Source organism: Desmodus rotundus, chromosome 10 (genome assembly GCF_022682495.2).
Source record: "Desmodus rotundus isolate HL8 chromosome 10, HLdesRot8A.1, whole genome shotgun sequence".
Taxonomy (NCBI): domain Eukaryota; kingdom Metazoa; phylum Chordata; class Mammalia; order Chiroptera; family Phyllostomidae; genus Desmodus; species Desmodus rotundus.
The window spans coordinates 27,873,336-27,892,157 of NC_071396.1; the positions used below are offsets into that span (position 1 = coordinate 27,873,336).

At 53.6% G+C, this 18,822-nt stretch overlaps 1 protein-coding gene across 1 annotated transcript in view; it reads right to left on the reverse strand.

Moving 5' to 3' along the window:
* CHSY1 (chondroitin sulfate synthase 1) overlaps nt 1-5,855 on the reverse strand; it is a 43,121-nt gene extending 37,266 nt beyond the window's left edge. Inside the window, exon 1 of the mRNA XM_024561758.4 lies at nt 4,996-5,855. Within this exon, the coding sequence (XP_024417526.3) occupies nt 4,996-5,315 (320 nt within the window). The 5' untranslated portion in view covers nt 5,316-5,855. The remainder of the gene's footprint in view (nt 1-4,995) is intronic.
* Nucleotides 5,856-18,822: the final 12,967 nt, after the last annotated feature.

Below are 18,822 nucleotides of genomic sequence, written 5' to 3' on the forward strand. Positions count from 1 at the left end.
GAGTCCAAGAAAGAAGCAAAGGAACTCTCGAAATGTGCTCGCCAAGGCTGGTAAAAGGCATGGTGTGCCTTCACTGGAAGTGTTCGGAACGGGGCCACTAACTGCCCTGACATCTGGCGATCAGGCTCCCCTACCTAGAGCTAGTGTTTCTCAAACTTTCTTCCCACACCTCCCGACGGACCGATGCCAATCTTTCGCGGTGCCCTTTATCACTCCTGGGGCAAAGAGGGGAAGCCAGCCCTGTCTCTCTTCTGCAAAAGTAAAGATAGGACAAAACAGTACATCATCTTCAGCCCAGGGCAGCTAAGAACCAAGACGAATAAAAGGTGTTGGGTTAGCTCTGTGCTCTGGGCATAAAAATGGACTAAAAAGCTAAGTATGTGTGCTTTTTTTTTTTTTTTAATCAAAGCATTAATTAAAAAAAAAAAATCTAAATAGCATCAACACTCTCCCAGCAAGAACAGGTAAAGGGTAGCCAAGAAATGTCTGCCACAGAAGTGTAACAAAGGGACAGCTGTCTACCAGATACGAAACATTATTCAACCGGCATAGTTTTAACGGGGGGCACTGGCCTGAGGATAGACGGGAGGGTGGATGGAACGAAGAGGAAGTCCACAGACACAGCCAGGGATTCCGAAAACGAGGGCGGCGGCATCTGCACTGGTGGGAAATGGGGGCTTCTTCATCAGACGCTGCTGAGACAATATACTAGTTGGGGAAAATAGGAGATTCAGACGTTTTTACCCCTTCTAGAATTAGGAAAAAAAAAATGTTACTTAAAAAAAGAATTCTCCTGGGCATTAAGTTTCTGAGCTTAGGAAAAATACCACCCCCCCCCCCCACACACACACACACACAACCACCCCCAAAACCCCCTAAAATCAGAAAGGAAAACACTGAACTACATGAAGATTTAACTTCTACCAAACAACACAATTAAAAAAAAAAAAGGAAAATATAGGAAAAATATGAATTGCAGCTAGTAATGAGAGGCAGGAGGAACCCCGGGGTTCTGATGACCTGTCACTAACCAGCATAATAAATTACTACGGAGGAATCACCTAGAATACAAATGCTTTGCAGATGAGTTGACCCAAATTATTTTATTTGTGCAACTCCCACTACCCAGCACCTTCAAGGAATCCTAGTTGAAGATCGTCGCCTCAGAGCTCCACTGCTCACCACTTCAGAAGCAAGTCTCCTCTCTATTTCTTTTTAAATTCATGATATGGATGAAGCTAAGGATACACCCTCGCGTTGTATCTAAAAACTTTTTTAAAGCTCATCCTGTGCAAAACCAGCTCTCTGTTGACTCACCTCCTTCCAGTAAATCTATTTGCCCTCTCATCTTGCCCATCTCAATAAGTGACACACGCACCCACCCTGCTTTTTCAAGGCCAAGTCCTAGAAGTCACTGCTAATTGCTCTTTGCTTATTCCTCACGAGCATCGGTCCTGCTCCATCCCACAAATGCCCATGAACCAACCACTTCTCTCCCCACTGCCACCACGCTGGCCCCAGCCGCCCTGATCTCCACCCAGATGACCCCCTAACCACTCCTCATTTCCCTACAGTCCCTCCCCTACACACTAGACAAAAGGAATTTTCCAGAACCTGATGATGCATGTGCTTCCCTTTCCTGCTTCGACCCTCGGCAGGCTTTCTAATTCACTTAGAATAAGATTCCACTTGCCCTGGCTGGTGTGGCTCAGTGGACTGAGCGCTGGCCGGCAAACCAAAGGGTCGCAGGTTGGATTCCCCCAGTCAGGGCAAGTGCCTGGGTTGCTGGCCAGGTCCCCAGTAGGGGGCGCGAGAGAGGCAACCAACCACATACATTAATATTTCTCTCCCTCTCTTCCTCCCTCCCTTCCCCTTTCTCTAAAAATTAGTAAATAAAATCTTTAAAAAAAAAACAAAAAAAAGATTCCATGAGACGAAACACTGTCAGGTCTGGACACTGCCAGGCCTCTGTCCCCTCTACGTTCCTTTCCAAGCTGGTCCCTGCCTTCTAATTTACCAGCTCTTCCCTCTGACTCCTTTGTCAATGACATTCACACCGGGCTCCTCCTCATCAGGTCTCAGCTCAAACGCCACCACATTCTCTGAGGTCTTCCCCAACCGCGGAAAAGAAGACACCACCCCGCCCTGCCCTTACCCAGTTCTATTTTCCCCACAGTGCCCATCACTAACTAGCAGCAACCCTCTTCTTAGCGCCTGTCCCTCCCTCCCGGAGCAGCAGCTGCTCTGTGACAACAAGCATCCCCACTCCGCGTCCCTAGCACTCAGAGTCTGGATTCAGGGGAGCGGCACACACGTGTATCTGAGCATTTTGGCAAATCAGGATTACTCCTCTGGCTTTAACAGCCATCTGCTCCGGGCCTGTGAAAGCAGTCAGCCCTGGGCGGGCCCTGATCCGCTGAACTTGGAGTTTTGTCTTTACCCGTTTTCAGACATCGTTCTCCCACTTGCTCTCTGCGGGTCACTGCCTTGCTAATATCGCGTGGTGGCCTCTCTTCCTACTTCAAGCATCTGGTGGGTCTGAAAAGTAAAAGTCCCTAGTGATTGGGCTGTCCCGCCACCAAATGCACCAGCTTCGGTGCAGACAGGCTTATCTCCTCAAATGTTTCAAAGGTTATTTTAAGTCCCTCCCTGCGTGACCTCAGACAATTACTAGTCCCTAGGCCTCCCCTCTGACGTTTTCAATTCCCCAACGTGAAAGCACCCCACAGTGCCAGTTTCCAGCTAGAGTTGTCCCTTGTGCTGGAAGATTCAAGCTGCCTTTTATTCTGAACTGTGCATGCAATGTCCAATTTAAGGGCTGAGCATGGACTTCTGGCCCTGGCTGCAAAGCACAGCAAAGGCATAATCATAAGTTACGCCCTATAACCTCCATCCCAACTCAGGTCTGCCTCAAAAGTTCCTTAGGGCTAAAATCATCTTGTGCCATCTCTCTGCAGCCAGTCTAAACACAGGGTTCACAGCTGAGAAGCAGAGGACCTTACCAGGCGGGGCAGGTCCACCTAGAAGCAGAGGACCTTACCAGGCGGGGCAGGTAACTGTAACTTCTTAAAATCAGAGAGATTAAAAAAAAAAAAAGGCATGTGGGAGAGCTGACAAGATGACTAGATAGGATACACTGTTTTCCCCCTATGGGTTTTCCTGTATCTGAAGTATGCTTAAAAAATAAAAAGAGAAGCACAGTTGTCACAAAGAAGGAAGATAGGATACAATGTTTCTGGTAAGGGCTTTTTCAGAAAGGCAGCTATCACAAAGGAAGGGGAAACAGAGTGTAAATTGTGCTTCCACTTTACCCCAACTGCCCCAAAGGCAACAAACAATGGGATAAAAGATACATCTCAAAGAGATGAGGTTGGAGACTTGGCAGGAGGCCAAGAGAGGTCAAGCCTGGGCTTTGGGACAAGATCATCATCCCCAACTGTAAAACACTAGGTTTGGTCTGCACTACACTTGCTGCGTATTGCTGGTATTAACCGAGCCCCGCTGGTTGGTGTATACTGATTTTGTGTCCATGAAAATGGATTTGTTTGGGGGGGGGCAGGCAAGGAGTGACACCATCTACTATTGGAACAAACTACTTTGATCATTGTCCTCAATGTTGTACATTCGAAGGGCCTGTTGCCAAACTGCAGCCGTGTGGGTTTACTTTTCAAACCACGCTGTAAAGAATTTAGGTTAGCTCATCCTCAATCTCTAATGTGGATATTTCTCTTGTGAAAAGAACACAATTCACATAAATTCTGGGTAACTCACGGTAGGTATGAGGGAGAAAAAAACCTTGACCTTGCAGGTTCTCAAACGACGAATTTAGTCTAAATTCATACTATGGGCATTCTAAGCTTTTCAGTCTCTCAGGACCCTTCCGGCAGAACCTGAGCTCTGAATTGAGACACGATCTCGTACTGGAAACTCAAAGGACTCGAGGCACTGAAAGGGCAGACATCCCTGTGGCTTTTTTATCCTTTTTCAATCCTCTACATCCTCCCTTAGAAGAATGGGCACCCATGGGAGCTCTTCCCCTCACAACCTCTAATGCCTGAAAATCCAGACCAGGACTAGCTGTAAAAGCTGAAGTCACAAAGGTATTGGTTGTAAGTGAAGGACCACCAGCCACCAGCTTGCCCTTGCTCAGCACTCAATGCTGGAAAAGTTCGTTCCCAGACCACCTCTCAGCACTGGCCTGTTCTTCAGCATTTCGGTCCTTCACGTGTGGAAGTCCAAGAAATCCCTACATGAATTTATACCCCACTCCTATCTCAAACGCACTGATACACAGCTGCCTGCATTCGAAAGGCGACTTTGGCTAATCCCTCTGCTAATCCTGAACATGATTCCAGCCACTTTTATGACTCATCTGGCCAACTAGGGCCCAGACGCCGGATAACACCACGAAGCTGCGGGGCTAGTTAACACCAGATCCACCATGGGGCAGGGGCTGCTTTTCCCAAAGGTCCTCCTTCCATTTACTGCACAGACCGGTGGGCTCCGTGCGCACTGCGCACGCCCTTGCATGAACAGGGGTGCTGCCAACGGTGAAGCCCGCACGCAGGCTATTGCAAGGGGTCTCACCCGGTTAATGCACACGGGTGGGTTCTGGAAAACTGAATAACCACCTCCTCTGTCACAGGTAACAGTTGTTCTAACGCCCTTACGAAGGAGCAGCGTAGGGTCAGGCCCATGTAACAAAGGAGACGGTTTGGACCTGGAAAGCTCCAGTGCCTGTCACAGAGTCAGGGTGAGACCACACCCAGAGGGGGCGCCCTGGTCCACCTGACCCCAAAGCCCCTGCTCTCGAGCGTGGCGCTCAACACCCTGCCTTTGGTCTCTGTGGGCAATGCCTGGCACTGCCCGGGGGTACCCCGGGAGGCTGCTTTCGGGGAGTCAGGCAAAGGAACGAGCTTAGCCTCAGGAGGACCTGCAGGGCAGCCCGCCAGGATGCTGGATGCAGGAGGCGGTGCCCGCGCACCGGGGGCTCACCTGTACACGGCCACGGCCCGGGTCTGCAGGTATTTCTGGGCAGTCATGACTCCCACGAAGAGAAAGTTCTTGTCGCGCGGGCCGCCGTCCGGGGCCGCGCCGTGCGGCCAGAGATGAGCCCCGCGCGCATCGGCCCGTGCCCCGCCGGCCTGGGAAGCCGCCGCCTGCCCGGGCCGGCAGCCCTCGGGGCTGGCTCGGCGCCGCGGGCCCACTCGCTTCAGCTCGGAGGCGCGGGGCAGGACGAGCCGCGACGCCAGCACGAAGCCCAGCACGAGCCCGAGCAGCACGCTGAGCCAGGCGCGCCGGCCGCGCGCGGCCATGTCCGCGCCGCTCCGCCCGCCGGGCCGCCGCCGCCGCCGCAGGCTCCGCGCGCCCTCAGTTTGCCGCCCCCGCCCGCGGAGGCCAGCCGGCCCTAGCGCCGCGAGGCTCGGCGCCGGCAGCGCCGCGGCCGCCGCGGGCCCGCCGCGCCCATCGCGGCCCCCGAGCCGGCGCTTTGTTCCGCACGCCCCCCGCCGCGGCCTGCGCCTTTAAGAGGGGACCATGTCCGGCTCGCGCCGGCCACGGCTCCGGCGCAAGGCGGCAGCAGCGGCGGCGGAGGCGGCTCCTCCTGCTCGCGCGCGGGGGCGCGGGGCCAGCGCAGCGGTGACCGCAGTGGCAGCCGAGTCCGGGCCGCTGTCCCGCCCCGCCTGCGTCCCCCGGCCGGTTCGGCTGCGATCGCGCGGCGCCCGTCCCCGTGCTCTTCGTGCCCGGCGCTGCCACTGCAGCTGCACATCCTCCGGCTTAGCTCGCCATTGCAACAAGAGCCCCTCACGTCACGCACGGCGCGTTTAAGAAGCGGCCGGGCAGCGCGGCGTCGTGGCCCCTCTCGGGATCCGTCTGCGGCCTCCGATTGGTGCAAAAGTGAATGGGGGGCGGTTCCCGTAGCCGAAGTTTGACCGAAAAAAAACCCCCTCCCGGCGCGCACGGCGCCCCACCCGCGCGGTCTGCCGCGGTCTCGCCGCGCGGAGGGGGCGTGGGCCGGGCTCGGCGTCGGCGGGCACGCGGCCGCGGAGCGCCCGGCAGCCCGCTCCCCACCCTGCGGCCACGCCCCCGTCGGCCGGTGCCAGCGCAGGCTCTGCCGGCGGCGCCGCTGCTGCCGGCTGCGTGGCCAACGTGACTGCGCGGAGGGAGTTTTGAAGAAGGGGCTTCCTGGTGCCGGGCTGGTCCTGAACGGCCGGCTCAGGCTGCGGAGAGTGTCCTCGGGTCAACCCGCCTTGCACGCCCGGCCCCGGCCCCGCGCCGGCCCGGGCACACTGCGCCTTTGTCCGCGTGTCCTGCGGGCGGGGCGGGCGCGGGTGGAACCCACCACCCCCGAGCCGTGGGGGACGGGCAGGCCTGGGGGCGCGCCGTGAACTCGGCTACCCCGCTGCCTGCAGCCGGTTTCGCAGCTCCGAGAAGGCGCGCGCAAGTGACGTCCCAGCTCGGGGCCGCACTGGCTTTTCGAGGACGCGCAGCCTCGGGTGTGAGGTCCCGCTTTTCTGTACATTCTGTGCGGGCCTCCCCGGAGTCTCTGTGGACCTTTTATTTTAGCACGGTGCCTGCGGACGTGCAACGTGCAGTGCTAAAGAGGGGTTTTGAATTTTTAATTTTATGCATTTCTTCTTAAAAAAAAAAAAAAAACTGAGCCAAGGCAACAAAAGCTGTGTAGAGTCAATACAGGCTGGGGCAAAAGTAGGTTTACCGTTGTAAGTACGTGAAACACAGTTTATTCTTGCATTAATATTTATTATATTTTTCCCCATGGGAACAACTGTAAATCTGCGTTTCCCCCCCACCGTGTATTAGTCTTGTTCCTTAGTCGCCAATATATTGGGGTTTTCTAATGAAACTTCCGGAGACGAAAATATTTTCCTGGGACTTCAGAGACAGAAAATGAGCATGCTCGGGGTCATCTTTGGATCTTTTTTCACTGCTAATATGATATGACTGATTGAAATATCACACAGTTTGAAGGGCTCGGTCTGGGAGATACTGCGTGTCTGTAGCTGAATGGGGGTCACTCTTGTTTATCAGTCTTTGGATTGCACTACTTTCTTTGACAATTGTGATTTATGTCAAAAATAGTTCATCGCCCACCTTCCCGCAGATGCCCTCCCGAAGAAGCGAACCATGTCTACAATTACTCGTTATGCAGTGAATACAGGATCCCGGTAGTGGTGACGGGAGAAATACAGAACACACAAAACCATGAGTTAGAGGCTCAAAAACCACTCAAATGGGTTTTCAGTAAGGCCATCGGCCACAAATGCTGACTGGTCACCAGATCCCCCAAATTCAGCAGCACCCTGCCATAACTCACAGCGATTTCCATAAAGCACATATCTGACAAGGTACAGATGTTCCATTTTGTGGCATATTTAGTGATTTCCTTACTCTAACCTGCTTTCAACTTCTCTATGTTTCTTCTTCTAGACTAAAACCCAATGAGAAGTATGTAAGTGTAGGAAGGGAATTAACATTTTGAGGAGCCTGTTTTGTCCCGTTCCCGGGTTCCTGGCCACCCCTCAGGTCCTAGGCCAACAGCCTCACCTGCTGTACCTGCAGAGCCAGTGGGAGCGTTTCCTTTGTAGTGCAGAGAGATGGAGCCCCAAGGTTAGAATGCCCAGTCTGCAGGACAAGGAGCCTACTGCATAGGAAAAGCAGAGGAATGCGACGCCAGGGAAGGAAACTGGGCTGGGGTGCCAGGGGCCTTCATACTGGGGAAGGCACATAGCCTGGGGTGAGAGGGAAACGCCAGCACAGCTGGAAGGAGCAGCTGGATGGCCAAGTTGAGGCGGATCTCCTAGGGGGCGATCCCAAAGGGTCCCAGCAAGGGCCCCAGAAGAGGCCAGGATCAGGAGGCAGAGCTGTCCACTTAGTCAAGATGTCACAGCCGGAGACAAATGCCTGGAACCAAGGAATTCATCGACAGCCAGAGGCCCAAAGGGATAGGTAATGGAGACTAGCCCCACCAGCCCACGCACAGCCAATAGTGGCCAGGGTCCGAGGAGGATGCTGACCCTACCCCCACCCCTAATGCCCACATGCACCTACCCACAGCCTCCTGGGGACCGGGGCAACTCACTGCCCACTCTGACCTCTCCTGAATTTATTGTTAAGGGTGAGGAAAAGGTTGATCAGATTTCATAGGCATGTCACCTCAGTAAAGCGAGGAAAGAAATCTTTCTCCATTTAGCTGTAGTAGGAGCCCTCTCTGTTAAGTGGAGCGGGGGGCTATCATGGACCATTTTTCCCATTTCCCATTAACCATAATCAGATAGACATGTGAGGGAAACCCCAAGCTCCAGTGATTCAATGATGAGGACCCCTCATGGCACACGCCCTGGCCGAGATGGGTCCCGGGCTGGATCAGGGACACGGAGCCTGGGTTCTGGTCTTCCTTCTGGCCTGAGGAAGTCCCGTCTGGACAAGCTGCATCCTCGCTCAGCTCTGTGTCCTCCTCTCCAAATGGGTCTCTCCACTACATCCTGTTAAAGTTCTTCCTCAGTGATTCTAGGTTGATGTCGAGAAATTTGTTCAAAAACATGTTGTCTGGCATCCTGTTTTCCTGCCTGTGATTCTCCATGACATAGAGTTAAAACTTATCTGTACCACTCCTGGCTGATGTGGCTCAGTGGTATGAGCACCGGCCTGCAAACCAAAGGGTTGCTGGTTAGATTCCCAGTCAGGGCACATGCCTGGGTTGTGCACCAGGTCCCCAGTAGGGGGTGCTTGAGAGGCAACCATACATTTATGTTTCCCTCCCTCCCTTCCCCTCTGCCTATAAAATTAAGAAAAAAAAAAATCTCTACCGACATTACTGAACATTCGACATTCTCTCCCCCACTGCAATCTGTTCCCACACGTTCGTTTCTCTCTATGGCTGATACATTGAATGCCTGTTACAGGTAGAACCTTTCATGGAATATGCAGCAACTTTCTTGGAGGCCCTTAGTAAACACCTCACTTGTTTGTTGGCAGCAAGCCATGAACAAACGGACAGAGTTCCCTGTAAGGACTTCTTTAAAGATGGGGGGCCTGCAAAAAGTGGTAATAATTTTTTAAAAACCTTTAGCTAGGCCTCTTTGAAGAAACGGTGAGTGTTGAGGAGGCAGCTATAATAAGCCATCCTTTCTGAATGCCCCGTTCACTGCCTTCGTAGAAGAAAATCCACGATGACTGTTTTACTAATATTACCATTTAACCTCTATTAACGTAATAGAACTTTGCTTTACTATTAATGCTGCTATTTAAGGTCCTCATTAGCTAATTAGTTTCGCTCGCTATTTCCTTCCATTCGCCGCACTTCCAGCCAGACACAGGAAAGGGTGAGTGATTATGGCTTATGTTCTGGCCCCAGACAGTAGCGGATCTGACGCTGGTTGTTCTAGAATGTTCTTCAAGTTTCCTTGGTCTGCTTCCCAGCTCTGCCCATTCTTTCTGTCCGATACTGATTTGGTATGTGTACATTTCTCACGCAAGTGTGTGTATGTGGGTATGAGAGAGAGAGAGAGAGAGAGAGAGAGAGACAAGAGAAGAAATTTAGCACCACTCCGGGCCTGGCCGGAAGGGATGTAATCTTACTAACTAGAGAACACTGGCTGCTGCCCCACCGGACTTTCGGGAAACAGCCTGAACGTTCCCTGGGAGATAACCTCACTGTGGAGTCAGGGACAGGCAGCTTCCAGTCTAAGACTTCATCTCTGTGTAGTAGACCAGTTTGCCTTTCCCATCCGTTGCCAAGAAATGCCATTAATCTTTAGAGCGGTGCCAGAATTTCCACAGCTGGAGAGTCTGCACGAAGACAAAGCTTCCGTTCCACGGGAGGGACGAAGGAGGCCCCCCCACCCCCGCCTCAGAGCCCAGGCGCTGGTCAGCTGGTCAGCAGCCTCGGTGCCACCTGAGGGCTCCCCACGACGGTGGTCAGGCCTGGACGCCTCATGGAAACGGTCCAGGTGTGCAGCTCAAACTCTCTTTGTGTGACTCCGTGGCCTCATGAAATTGCTTGGGGGAAAAAAGAATTTCAAGCTGCAGGAGAAGGTTTAGGCTATGAATCAGGGTGGCAGAAACTCAGAGCCACAAACACATGAGGTAGAATGAAAGAAGCCAGCATCAGGCCATGAACCCCCCCGAAGTGACACCTCCCTTCCTGGATCTTCTGCACACTCCGTTATTGTGTTGCGGTGCCGCTGCTGGGTTTAAATGCTACTTCACTGTCTCCAATCACTAATCACTAGACCTGTACACCGTTTCCGGTTGGGCCAGGTGTGGGTAACACCACAATGAATATCTCCATGCACATGACCTTTTTTTTTTTCTTTTGAAATATGAGCATGGCCCTGCAAACCCCTTACGTCGGGACTTCTGGCTCCAAACCTGTTACGAGAATAAATTGCTGTTGCTTTAAGTCACTGAGGTTGTGGTAATTGATTGTAGCAGCCCTGGGAAAGTAACATAGCTCTGGAACGTTAAAATGACTAAAATCTGCAAACAAGGGGAAGGTGACTAGATGGCAGTCAACTCTGGGACTGTCTGTCTCTGAGATGAGCCAGCTCTTCAGCAGGGTGAGGCAGGATGGGAGGGTGATGATGAGTTCAGGGGAGGGGAGGGTTAGGCGAATAGAGAGCAGCCTGCAGGAGGTGGGGTATAGTGTCCCAAGGTTCTCTGGGGCGTCCCCCAAATGTTTGATCTGAATGTCATTCATCAGATATTTCTACCTGCAAATTGTCCTAAAAACCTCTCTCCCTCCTGCCTCTCTCGCTCTGCTCCTCCTCCCTCACACAAACACACACACACCGTCACACTCACACTCATGCTCATTCAGCAAACCATTTCACATTATCAGTGCCTGCAGACACCTTGATCTGTGCCTCTAAGTTAACTTGATTTACTGTAAGCCTTAGACTAAAGATCTTGGACCCTCTAAGATACACTTGTTACAAAAAAAATGGTAACAGTTCGTTACCATTTGCGACTCATTGTCTTTCTGAATGAGAGTTTTCTGAACACTCTACAACCAGGAGGGCGGGGGGTCTAGCTTGTCCACTAGGCTACTGGGCAGAACAGATTCTGTAAATGAAGTCAGAGCATGGACGGATGACCCAGGCCTTCTGGATTCTAAGTGAAAAAATAAAAACAAACCATGTGCTTTAAAAAGGTTTGGGGTATCGGCACGTTCTCTCCTACCTTTACGACAACTGCTGGGTTTGTCGGCCAACACACTGAAAGGGAGCCAGGCCGCGAGAGCGCCCAGCGTTCTGGGTGGTGACGCGTTGGCCGGGGCGCCGCTTTCTCATTCGGCTTTGAGACGGATCGGTCGGCAACTCCAATCGGAGCTTGAAATGAAGTTGCCTTTAATTTGGAACTGATTGAGTGTGCCTCCTCAGTTCCTATTAGCATTCGGGGCTTTGAAAAGAGCTTAAACAATTCCCCAGGGCTGGCAGTAAATCAATATTCTAATTAGCGTTCAAAGCAGACAGCCATTTCCAAGCAAAACCTTCTGTTCTGGCATTAATGGGCCTGGGTTTTCTATTGCCGGCCTCTTTCGCAGAGTGATGGCAACATAGGCTTGAAACTTATCCGGGGGTCTTTCGAACGTTCAAATGCACTTTGGCGAGGCCAGGGCTATCCTCCAGGAGTCCAACTCCTTTGCAAGCCACTGGGGAGAATGTTCTGGGTGTGATGGCTTGGAGACAATGGCTCCCGGAGGATCCCAGGTGCGGGTGTGCCCTTCCTGACTCCGAGCGCCCTTTGCCCCTGGGCACATTATTCAGCCATTATTAAATGTGGCGCTGGCAATACAACAGTGAAACAAATGAGAACACGCCCTGCCTCTGCGGCATTTGTGTCTGCGGGGGTGGGAGGACTGGCGCGGTGACAGGAACACATGCACCACGTCACCCGTGTCCACCCTCGGAGCAGTGTGCTGGTCCCTCACCTGTCCTCTGGTTTCCCAGGTGGGGCCTCCCTCTGCTGTGCCCCACATTGCAGGGGAACACCCTGAAGACCCTGAAGGGTCCTCCCAGGGACCTGCTTATGAGATTTTCGGTGAAGGCAGAGCACCCTCTACCCTTCTTCCCCTTTTGGGGGCAGAGAGAGGACTTGGGGCACCAGCAGCACTTCACAAAACTCTGCTCTTCACCCCCACCACCCTGCCTGGGGTGTCCAACCTGTAGCCTGCAGGCCGCAGGCCACTCAGGGCGGCTGTGAATGTGGCCCAGCGCAAAATCATGACTTTGCTTAAAACATGAGATTTTTTTGTGATTACATGTTGCAATGCACTTAATGGGTGGCCCAGGACAATGCTTCTTCTTCCAGTGTGGCCCAGAGATGCCGAAAGGTTGGACACCCCTGCAGGTGAAGCTCTCCACGTGGGTGAAGAGCTTCCTCTGGAATGGGGAACCTGTTGCCTTGAGAGGAATGCTTCAGAGGAAACTTCTGCAACGTTCGATGTACCAGGCTCTCAGCGCTCGGACCACGGGCTGTTCCACCCTGAGCAGGTCCGTTCTGGGCAGTGTGGAGGCAGGAGGAGAGGTCGCCGTCCCCCAGTACCTTTCCTGTCCCTGCTTTCTGCCCTCGCCCCTCAGTGGCACCCTGCCCTGGAACGAGGGAGCTCCCGGCTCACAAGCACCCATCTTCCACAGCTGCTGATTCTGGCTGCACCCCTGAGGGGAGTATTTGTGTCTGTCCCACTTCCTTTAGCCCTGAGACCTGTGGCCACCAGGGTGGAGCAGAGCCAGCCCTAAGGGAGGAGCCATGGTGCCCATGCAGACAGCATCCCCTGGTGAGGACAGGCTGTGATAGCCGGGTGTGAAGGTGTGAATCCAGTGGACCCGTAGCTGCCCTCCCCAAAAGTGTGACCATTTAGTCTGAAAGACAATGGCGTCTCCCCACCCCCTAACAGTAGCTAAGGGGCCTTCGTGCTGGCTGGCTGCCTTCTCTGTCCAGCAGGAGAAGCCTCGGGGAGGCGGGTCTGCAGGCTCTGATGCCATGCACTTAGAGGGGTCTTCACATGGCCCAGCTCTCCCAGGAGAAAGAGCCCAGTTTTCTTCTTGGAAGCTTCAGCCAAATCAGGGTTGTTGAAGCACTTTACTGATTCCTGAGAGAAAGCCTTCTGCCTCCAGGCCCACGTTGCAGGGGGGCGGGACGCTGGGGCACGCGGAGGCTCGTTCTCCTGTGGTTTCTCTTCCGGTGGAATTTGGAGGGAGGCCTGGACTGGAGCCTGCCACTCAGTGGGTGATCACAGGCAAAACCCTCAGCCCCCCTGAGCTCTGGTTTTCTTGTTTGTACAGCAACAGGCAACGGGAAGTGAATGCATGGTGAGTAGTTCCCAAACACAGGCACTACCTCGGGGGCTCTGTCACCTCTGGTGCTGCTTGTCACCAGCTCAGGGCTGCCACACAGGTCGTGGCGGTGCCAGGGGGCCATTGCTTGGCCCCCGGGCCACTTGTTTTCTTTGTTCTGCTGCGAGATCCCCAAGTCCCTCAACTGGAGCTCAGCCCTGTGCTGCCCATGTGGAAGGTCCTTGAACAGATGTTGCACGCATGCTCATTCGGAGCGAACTTCTTGCTTCCATACACAAAATCACACTTTCATAAATGCATGTATCTGGAGACAATAAGTAGCATTTTCCTGAATACCTGTGCTGTCCGATGATTTACGCACGTGTTCTTATTTAATCTTCACAGTAGTCCTGTGAGGAAGTGTCTTGCCCGTTGTACAGGTGTACAGGTGAATTCAGGAAGCTCAGGGCTTGTTGAGATGAGTCAACACACAGGAGGGAGGGGCAGGATTTGAACCGGAGCCTAACCCTGCAGACCAGGCTCCCCGAGTTGCATTAGGCTGCCAGCAGACATCTGCTAGACTGTGGTTCTCACAAAGAAGAATCATGGTCTGTTGGAGGGAGTAATGAACTTCTGACCTTAATCTGAAGGAAGGACCAACAAAAGCCCGCCGCTTCCACAGGCTACGGGGATGAAGACCTGGGACCAGGGCCTGGAGACTCCCCTGTCTGTCCTGTATTGGCCCCAACCTCAGGCCGGCCTGGGCAACAGCAAGGGGGGTGGAGCCGGGCCTGGGCCAACTGCCCCTCAGCCCGTTGGCCCTGTGGATGCTGCATTGCAAAACCGCACGATTTTGTTTTGACTTCCTCTTGGGTTCCCAGAAAGTTTATTTACAGAAGTCAGATTGCCTTGTAACTGAAAAAAACATTTATTTTTATTACAGTAAAACATACATGACACCAAGTATACCATTTATCCATTTAACTTAATAAGCGTACAATTTCAGGTCATTAATTCACACGGTGCCAGTTTCCAGTGTTGCTCCCTGGTCACTGCCCTCTGTCCCCGGAACTCCCAAACAGAAATTCTGTACCTATGAAACTCTGCCTGCCCCCTCCAAAACACGAATAAATCAGCACTGACTTCCCCTCCCCACCTCTTTCTAAGCCCTGGTCATCCCTAGTCCATTTCTTTCTTTATGAATTTGCTTACTTTAGGCGCCTCATGTGAGGGGTCTCATACAGTGTTTGCCCTTTGGTGACTGGCTTATTTCGTTTACCACAAGCTCTTCAAGGTTCATCCACGTGGTAGCAGGTCTCAGAATGTTTCTTTTTCCAGGCCGAATAATATTCCATTCTGTGTATTTTGTGTATCTCTTCACCCGCCCACGGACGCGTGGGTTGTTTTCACCTTTTGACAAATGCTGCTATGAACGTGGGCATGTGAATGTATCGGAGTTCCTGCTTTCAATTCTTTTGGGTATAATACCAGAAGCAGAAGTGCTGGGTCACGTGGTAATATCATGTTTAATTTTTTGAGGACCCTCCCTACTGTTCTCCACAGTGGCCTCACTATTTTACATTGCCACCTACCCTGCACAGGGGCTCAAGTTTCTCTGCAGCCAACACTGGTTATTTTTATTTTACATATATAAATAAAATAACCATCCTACAGGGTGTGGTTTTGTGCCTCTTAACTTTTTAAAACCCTCATATCCCATTACATTTTTTTATTGATTGATTAGGGAGAGAGAGAGAGAGAGAGAGAGAGAGAGAGAGAGAGGAACATCAGTTTGTTGTTCCACTTACCGATACATTCATCGGTTGATTTTTGTAGGTGCCCTGAGTGGGGATCAAACCTGCAATGTTGGTGTAGCAGGAAGATGCTGTAACCAACTGAGCTGCCTGGCCAGGGCTCATCTCCAATTCTTAAAAGTCTCTTTTTTTATCACATACGCAGTGTTTTTAACATATACCTTAGGGAAAAATATGAATAAATGGAACGGTTTAATCCCAGAGTATGTACATTGGGAGGGGGGCAGCGCAGCCCCCAGGGCCGTGGCGGGAGCTCGGGGGAGGCCAGAAGAAGGTGTCGACCCCTGGCCAGCCCAGCCGGCCTCCACGTTTGCCCGGCAAGATGCTCAGGACCGAGTGAGTGGAAGGAACCTCCAGCCAGGCCTCGGCGGCCTTGCTCTCCTTCGAAACAAGGGCAGCTGGAATTCTGCCATCATCATCGCCATTCCTCACTAAGAAGTCTGGAAACTTGTCCCATGCAGCTGGGTTACTTCTGCTTTGGGGTCTAAGGGGACAATTAATTGAATGTGTGTGTCAGCGTGAAATCCTGACAAATGGCCTCTTTCACGTCGAGATGTCTCACTTCTCAGAGACGAGAAAATATGGCCAAGAACTCGAACTTTTGGCTCCATTTTTCCACGAAAGGGGCTGACGGGACGCAGTGGCCCGAAACGCAGGCCAGGCGCGCCGGTGTCAGGCAGGCGCTGTGCGTGGTGTCGGGGAACCCGTGAGGGGCTCCGCTGGAATGCGCAGATTCTCTGCCTGGATCTGCCTTTTCAGGCCGCCTGCAAGGGGTGTCCTGTCCTGGAGCAGCATTTTAAAGAGCTGATTTGGCTTGGACTTTAACAAAAAAATCAAAACAAAACAGACACCCACCCCCCGATGCGAGGGACAACGCCGTTTTTCCCAGGCTTGGGAGCCAGCAAGTGCCTGGGCCACGTTGCCCCTGGTGACCACACACTTTAGGTTGGCGGCTCCTCTGGGCCTTTGTTTCCCCCCAGCACAATGGGGGTGGGAGAAGGTCAAGGTCGTTTCCTGCCACACACTCTGGGAAGCTAGACCCACACCTCGGGGGGCTTCTCTCTCTTGCTGTATAGTCCCCTGGCAGGTGTCTCAGCAGGGGAAATGGGCGGCTGAGTAGTGGGGTTCCCAGGGCCTCTTGCCTGGGAAAAGATCCTCAGTGGCCGTTCACCACCCCAGGGTCCTGTCTGCTGAGGAGCACTCAGACCCCCGCAGTGGTCAGCACTTGTCCAGGCTTCCAGCCCCCTGCCCAGTCCCACCTCCACAGCCACAGGGACTTGCTATCTTTTTCCCCTTTTCTGGAAACCTCCATCCCCGAGCTGTGAGAGTAGCCCATGGGCAGGAGCCAAGGGCAAACGGACCGCCTGTGCCTGCTCCAAGTTCACCTTGTGAGGCTTGGTCGCTCGCGTCTCCATTCACCCATCAGGATCAGAAACACCGAGCAAACCCAGCCCTGGAGCTCAGCGGGCGACAAAGGCCAGCTTTCAGCCACCAGTGCCCTCCCCGGGCTGCTGTGGGCCTCCGCCTGCCCCAGCAGCTTAGGGTCAGTGTTTACATACGTCCACACTCAGCCACAAGGGCTCCTTCTTCCCCAGATAGGATCGTACTTGGGAATACTCGGTAAAGTAAACTCATCAAGCCCACACACTCTTCTCGGAGGGCAGGCGCCCAGGGGCCCAGGGGCATCCATTGCCCGCTGGGCCTGTCCAGGCTGGGCCAGGGGGACAGGCAGGAGGGCAGGGGTGCCCCCTGGCTGTGGGTGAGGGAACTGCCCCAGAGAGCCTGGTGAAATTAGGGGTGAGGGGTGGCAGCCATAGCTGTTAGGAATGGGGGTGGAGAAGGGAGAGAAGCTCTTGTATTTTTGGAAACAGTATGTCTTTTTGGTCAAGCCCCCAGCTGCTGGCCACCAAGGCTGGCCGAGCCCTTTCTCCACTGTGGGACAGCAGGGCCGAGACCCAGCCTTTCACCACCGGGGCCACCTTCGCCATCTGGGGCCAGAGAAGGCTGGGCAGGCTGGCTTCCCCAAAGGGGCCCCACTGAGGAGTGCCACATTTTCTGGGGATGCCAAGGAAGCCTCTACACCCCAATCTCCACAGTCCTCCAGTTCAGGGTCCAGCCCTTTGGCGCTGCCGGTCCTCCAGCCTGGCCTCTGACCTCACTGCAGCCCCTTCCTGAGGACCGGATGAATGAGGAAGATGGTGTCCCGTCCGAGTTTGTCCGAGGCCAGCCCTGCTTTGAGCAAGGGGCACTCCTCCTTGTCGCCTGGGTCAGCTGTGTGCAGGAAGAGCTGAAGAGGAGGGTGCCCATGGCCACCTGTCTGTGCCAGGAGTCCTCCCGGGAGTAATGGAAGTGGAAGGAGGGCAGACAGCCTCCCTCACCAGTGCTGACAGCCCTTGGCCCTGATGGAGCCAACGTGGAGTGGCGTGTGTGTGCGAGTGAGTGTGTGTGAGTGTGAGTGACGTGGGCCTTCAGCCTCACCACATGCGGGGGGCCTCAGTAACGACCCCGAGGCTGATGACACAGAGCCCCGAGGGTGAAGTGGACATGTATTTGCTTTGTGGGTGTGTCCTTATTCCTGATTCGTTTTTTAAAGCACGTGTTCCGAAACAGGGTTCCGTCACGTCCCTATTGTCTTAAATCAATACCCCTGCGTGGGTTTCCACCCACTGTTCTATGTGCGACCCCTGGAGTCCACTCTCAGGTAAAGGTGTTAGTAAAAGTCTTCCTGATATTTCAAAAAGAAAACCAGGAGGAGTTTATTTTTAAAGGTGGGCCGTTTCACAGAAACAGAATCGCTTGTGTTTCCCCTGGATGGTCCTCAGAAAGGCCTGTGTGACCCCTGGTGCCCTTCCCGGCAGGGGTGAGGGTGGAGATGATGGGGAGAGGGGCAGGCAGGGAAGGAGTCCCGGCCCAGGATTGGGACCTGGGCTGGGAATGTCACAGACATGGCCACTCTTGGTCCCACACCCATCCTGATGAGGTGAGCGTCGTCATTGCCATTCCACGGAGGAGAAACCAGGGCCGTGAGAAGTGTGGCTTGCTTGGGGTCGAGGGTTAGAGCTTGTTAGGACGTCAATACTGAGCTCCGGGTGACCAGGATGCAACCCCGGACCCCTTCGTAACTAGGTCCAGGGAATATAATTACGGTCACGTGCCATTTAATCATGGGGCTAGGTCCTGGGAGATGCGTCCTGAGGTGATTTCGTTGCTGTGCGAACATCATAGAATACACGCGCACACGCCTAGGTGGTACAGCCCATGCACACCTAGGCTGCCTGGTCTAGCCTATGGCCCTGGGCTGCACGCCTGTACAGCGTGACTGCATGAATGCTATTGGCTGAGGTACATCCTTCGGGGGAAGGGGCTCAGCGCAGAAGCCCCTCCCACCCGGCTTAGCTTCATAAAGAGGGCTGTTTGCCACTCAAGCGGGGCAGAGAGGACCATGCGCCCCTTCTCTGCGCCAGCCCTCAGCAGTCTTCCTCAGTGGCCACCGATGTCTGCTTTGCTCTCAGGCACTTTCAGGATATTCTCCCTGTGCGTGCACACTCAGCTAGCTCTGCACCATGCTTCACACAAACAGTAACTCTATACACGCTACACCGCAAGTTGCTTTTTAGAAAAACAATGTGTTTATTATACCTGGGAGAGCATTTCAGATGAGCCCACTGGCAAGGCCCCTTCTGGGAAAGGCCGCAGAGAATGGCACCGTTCCA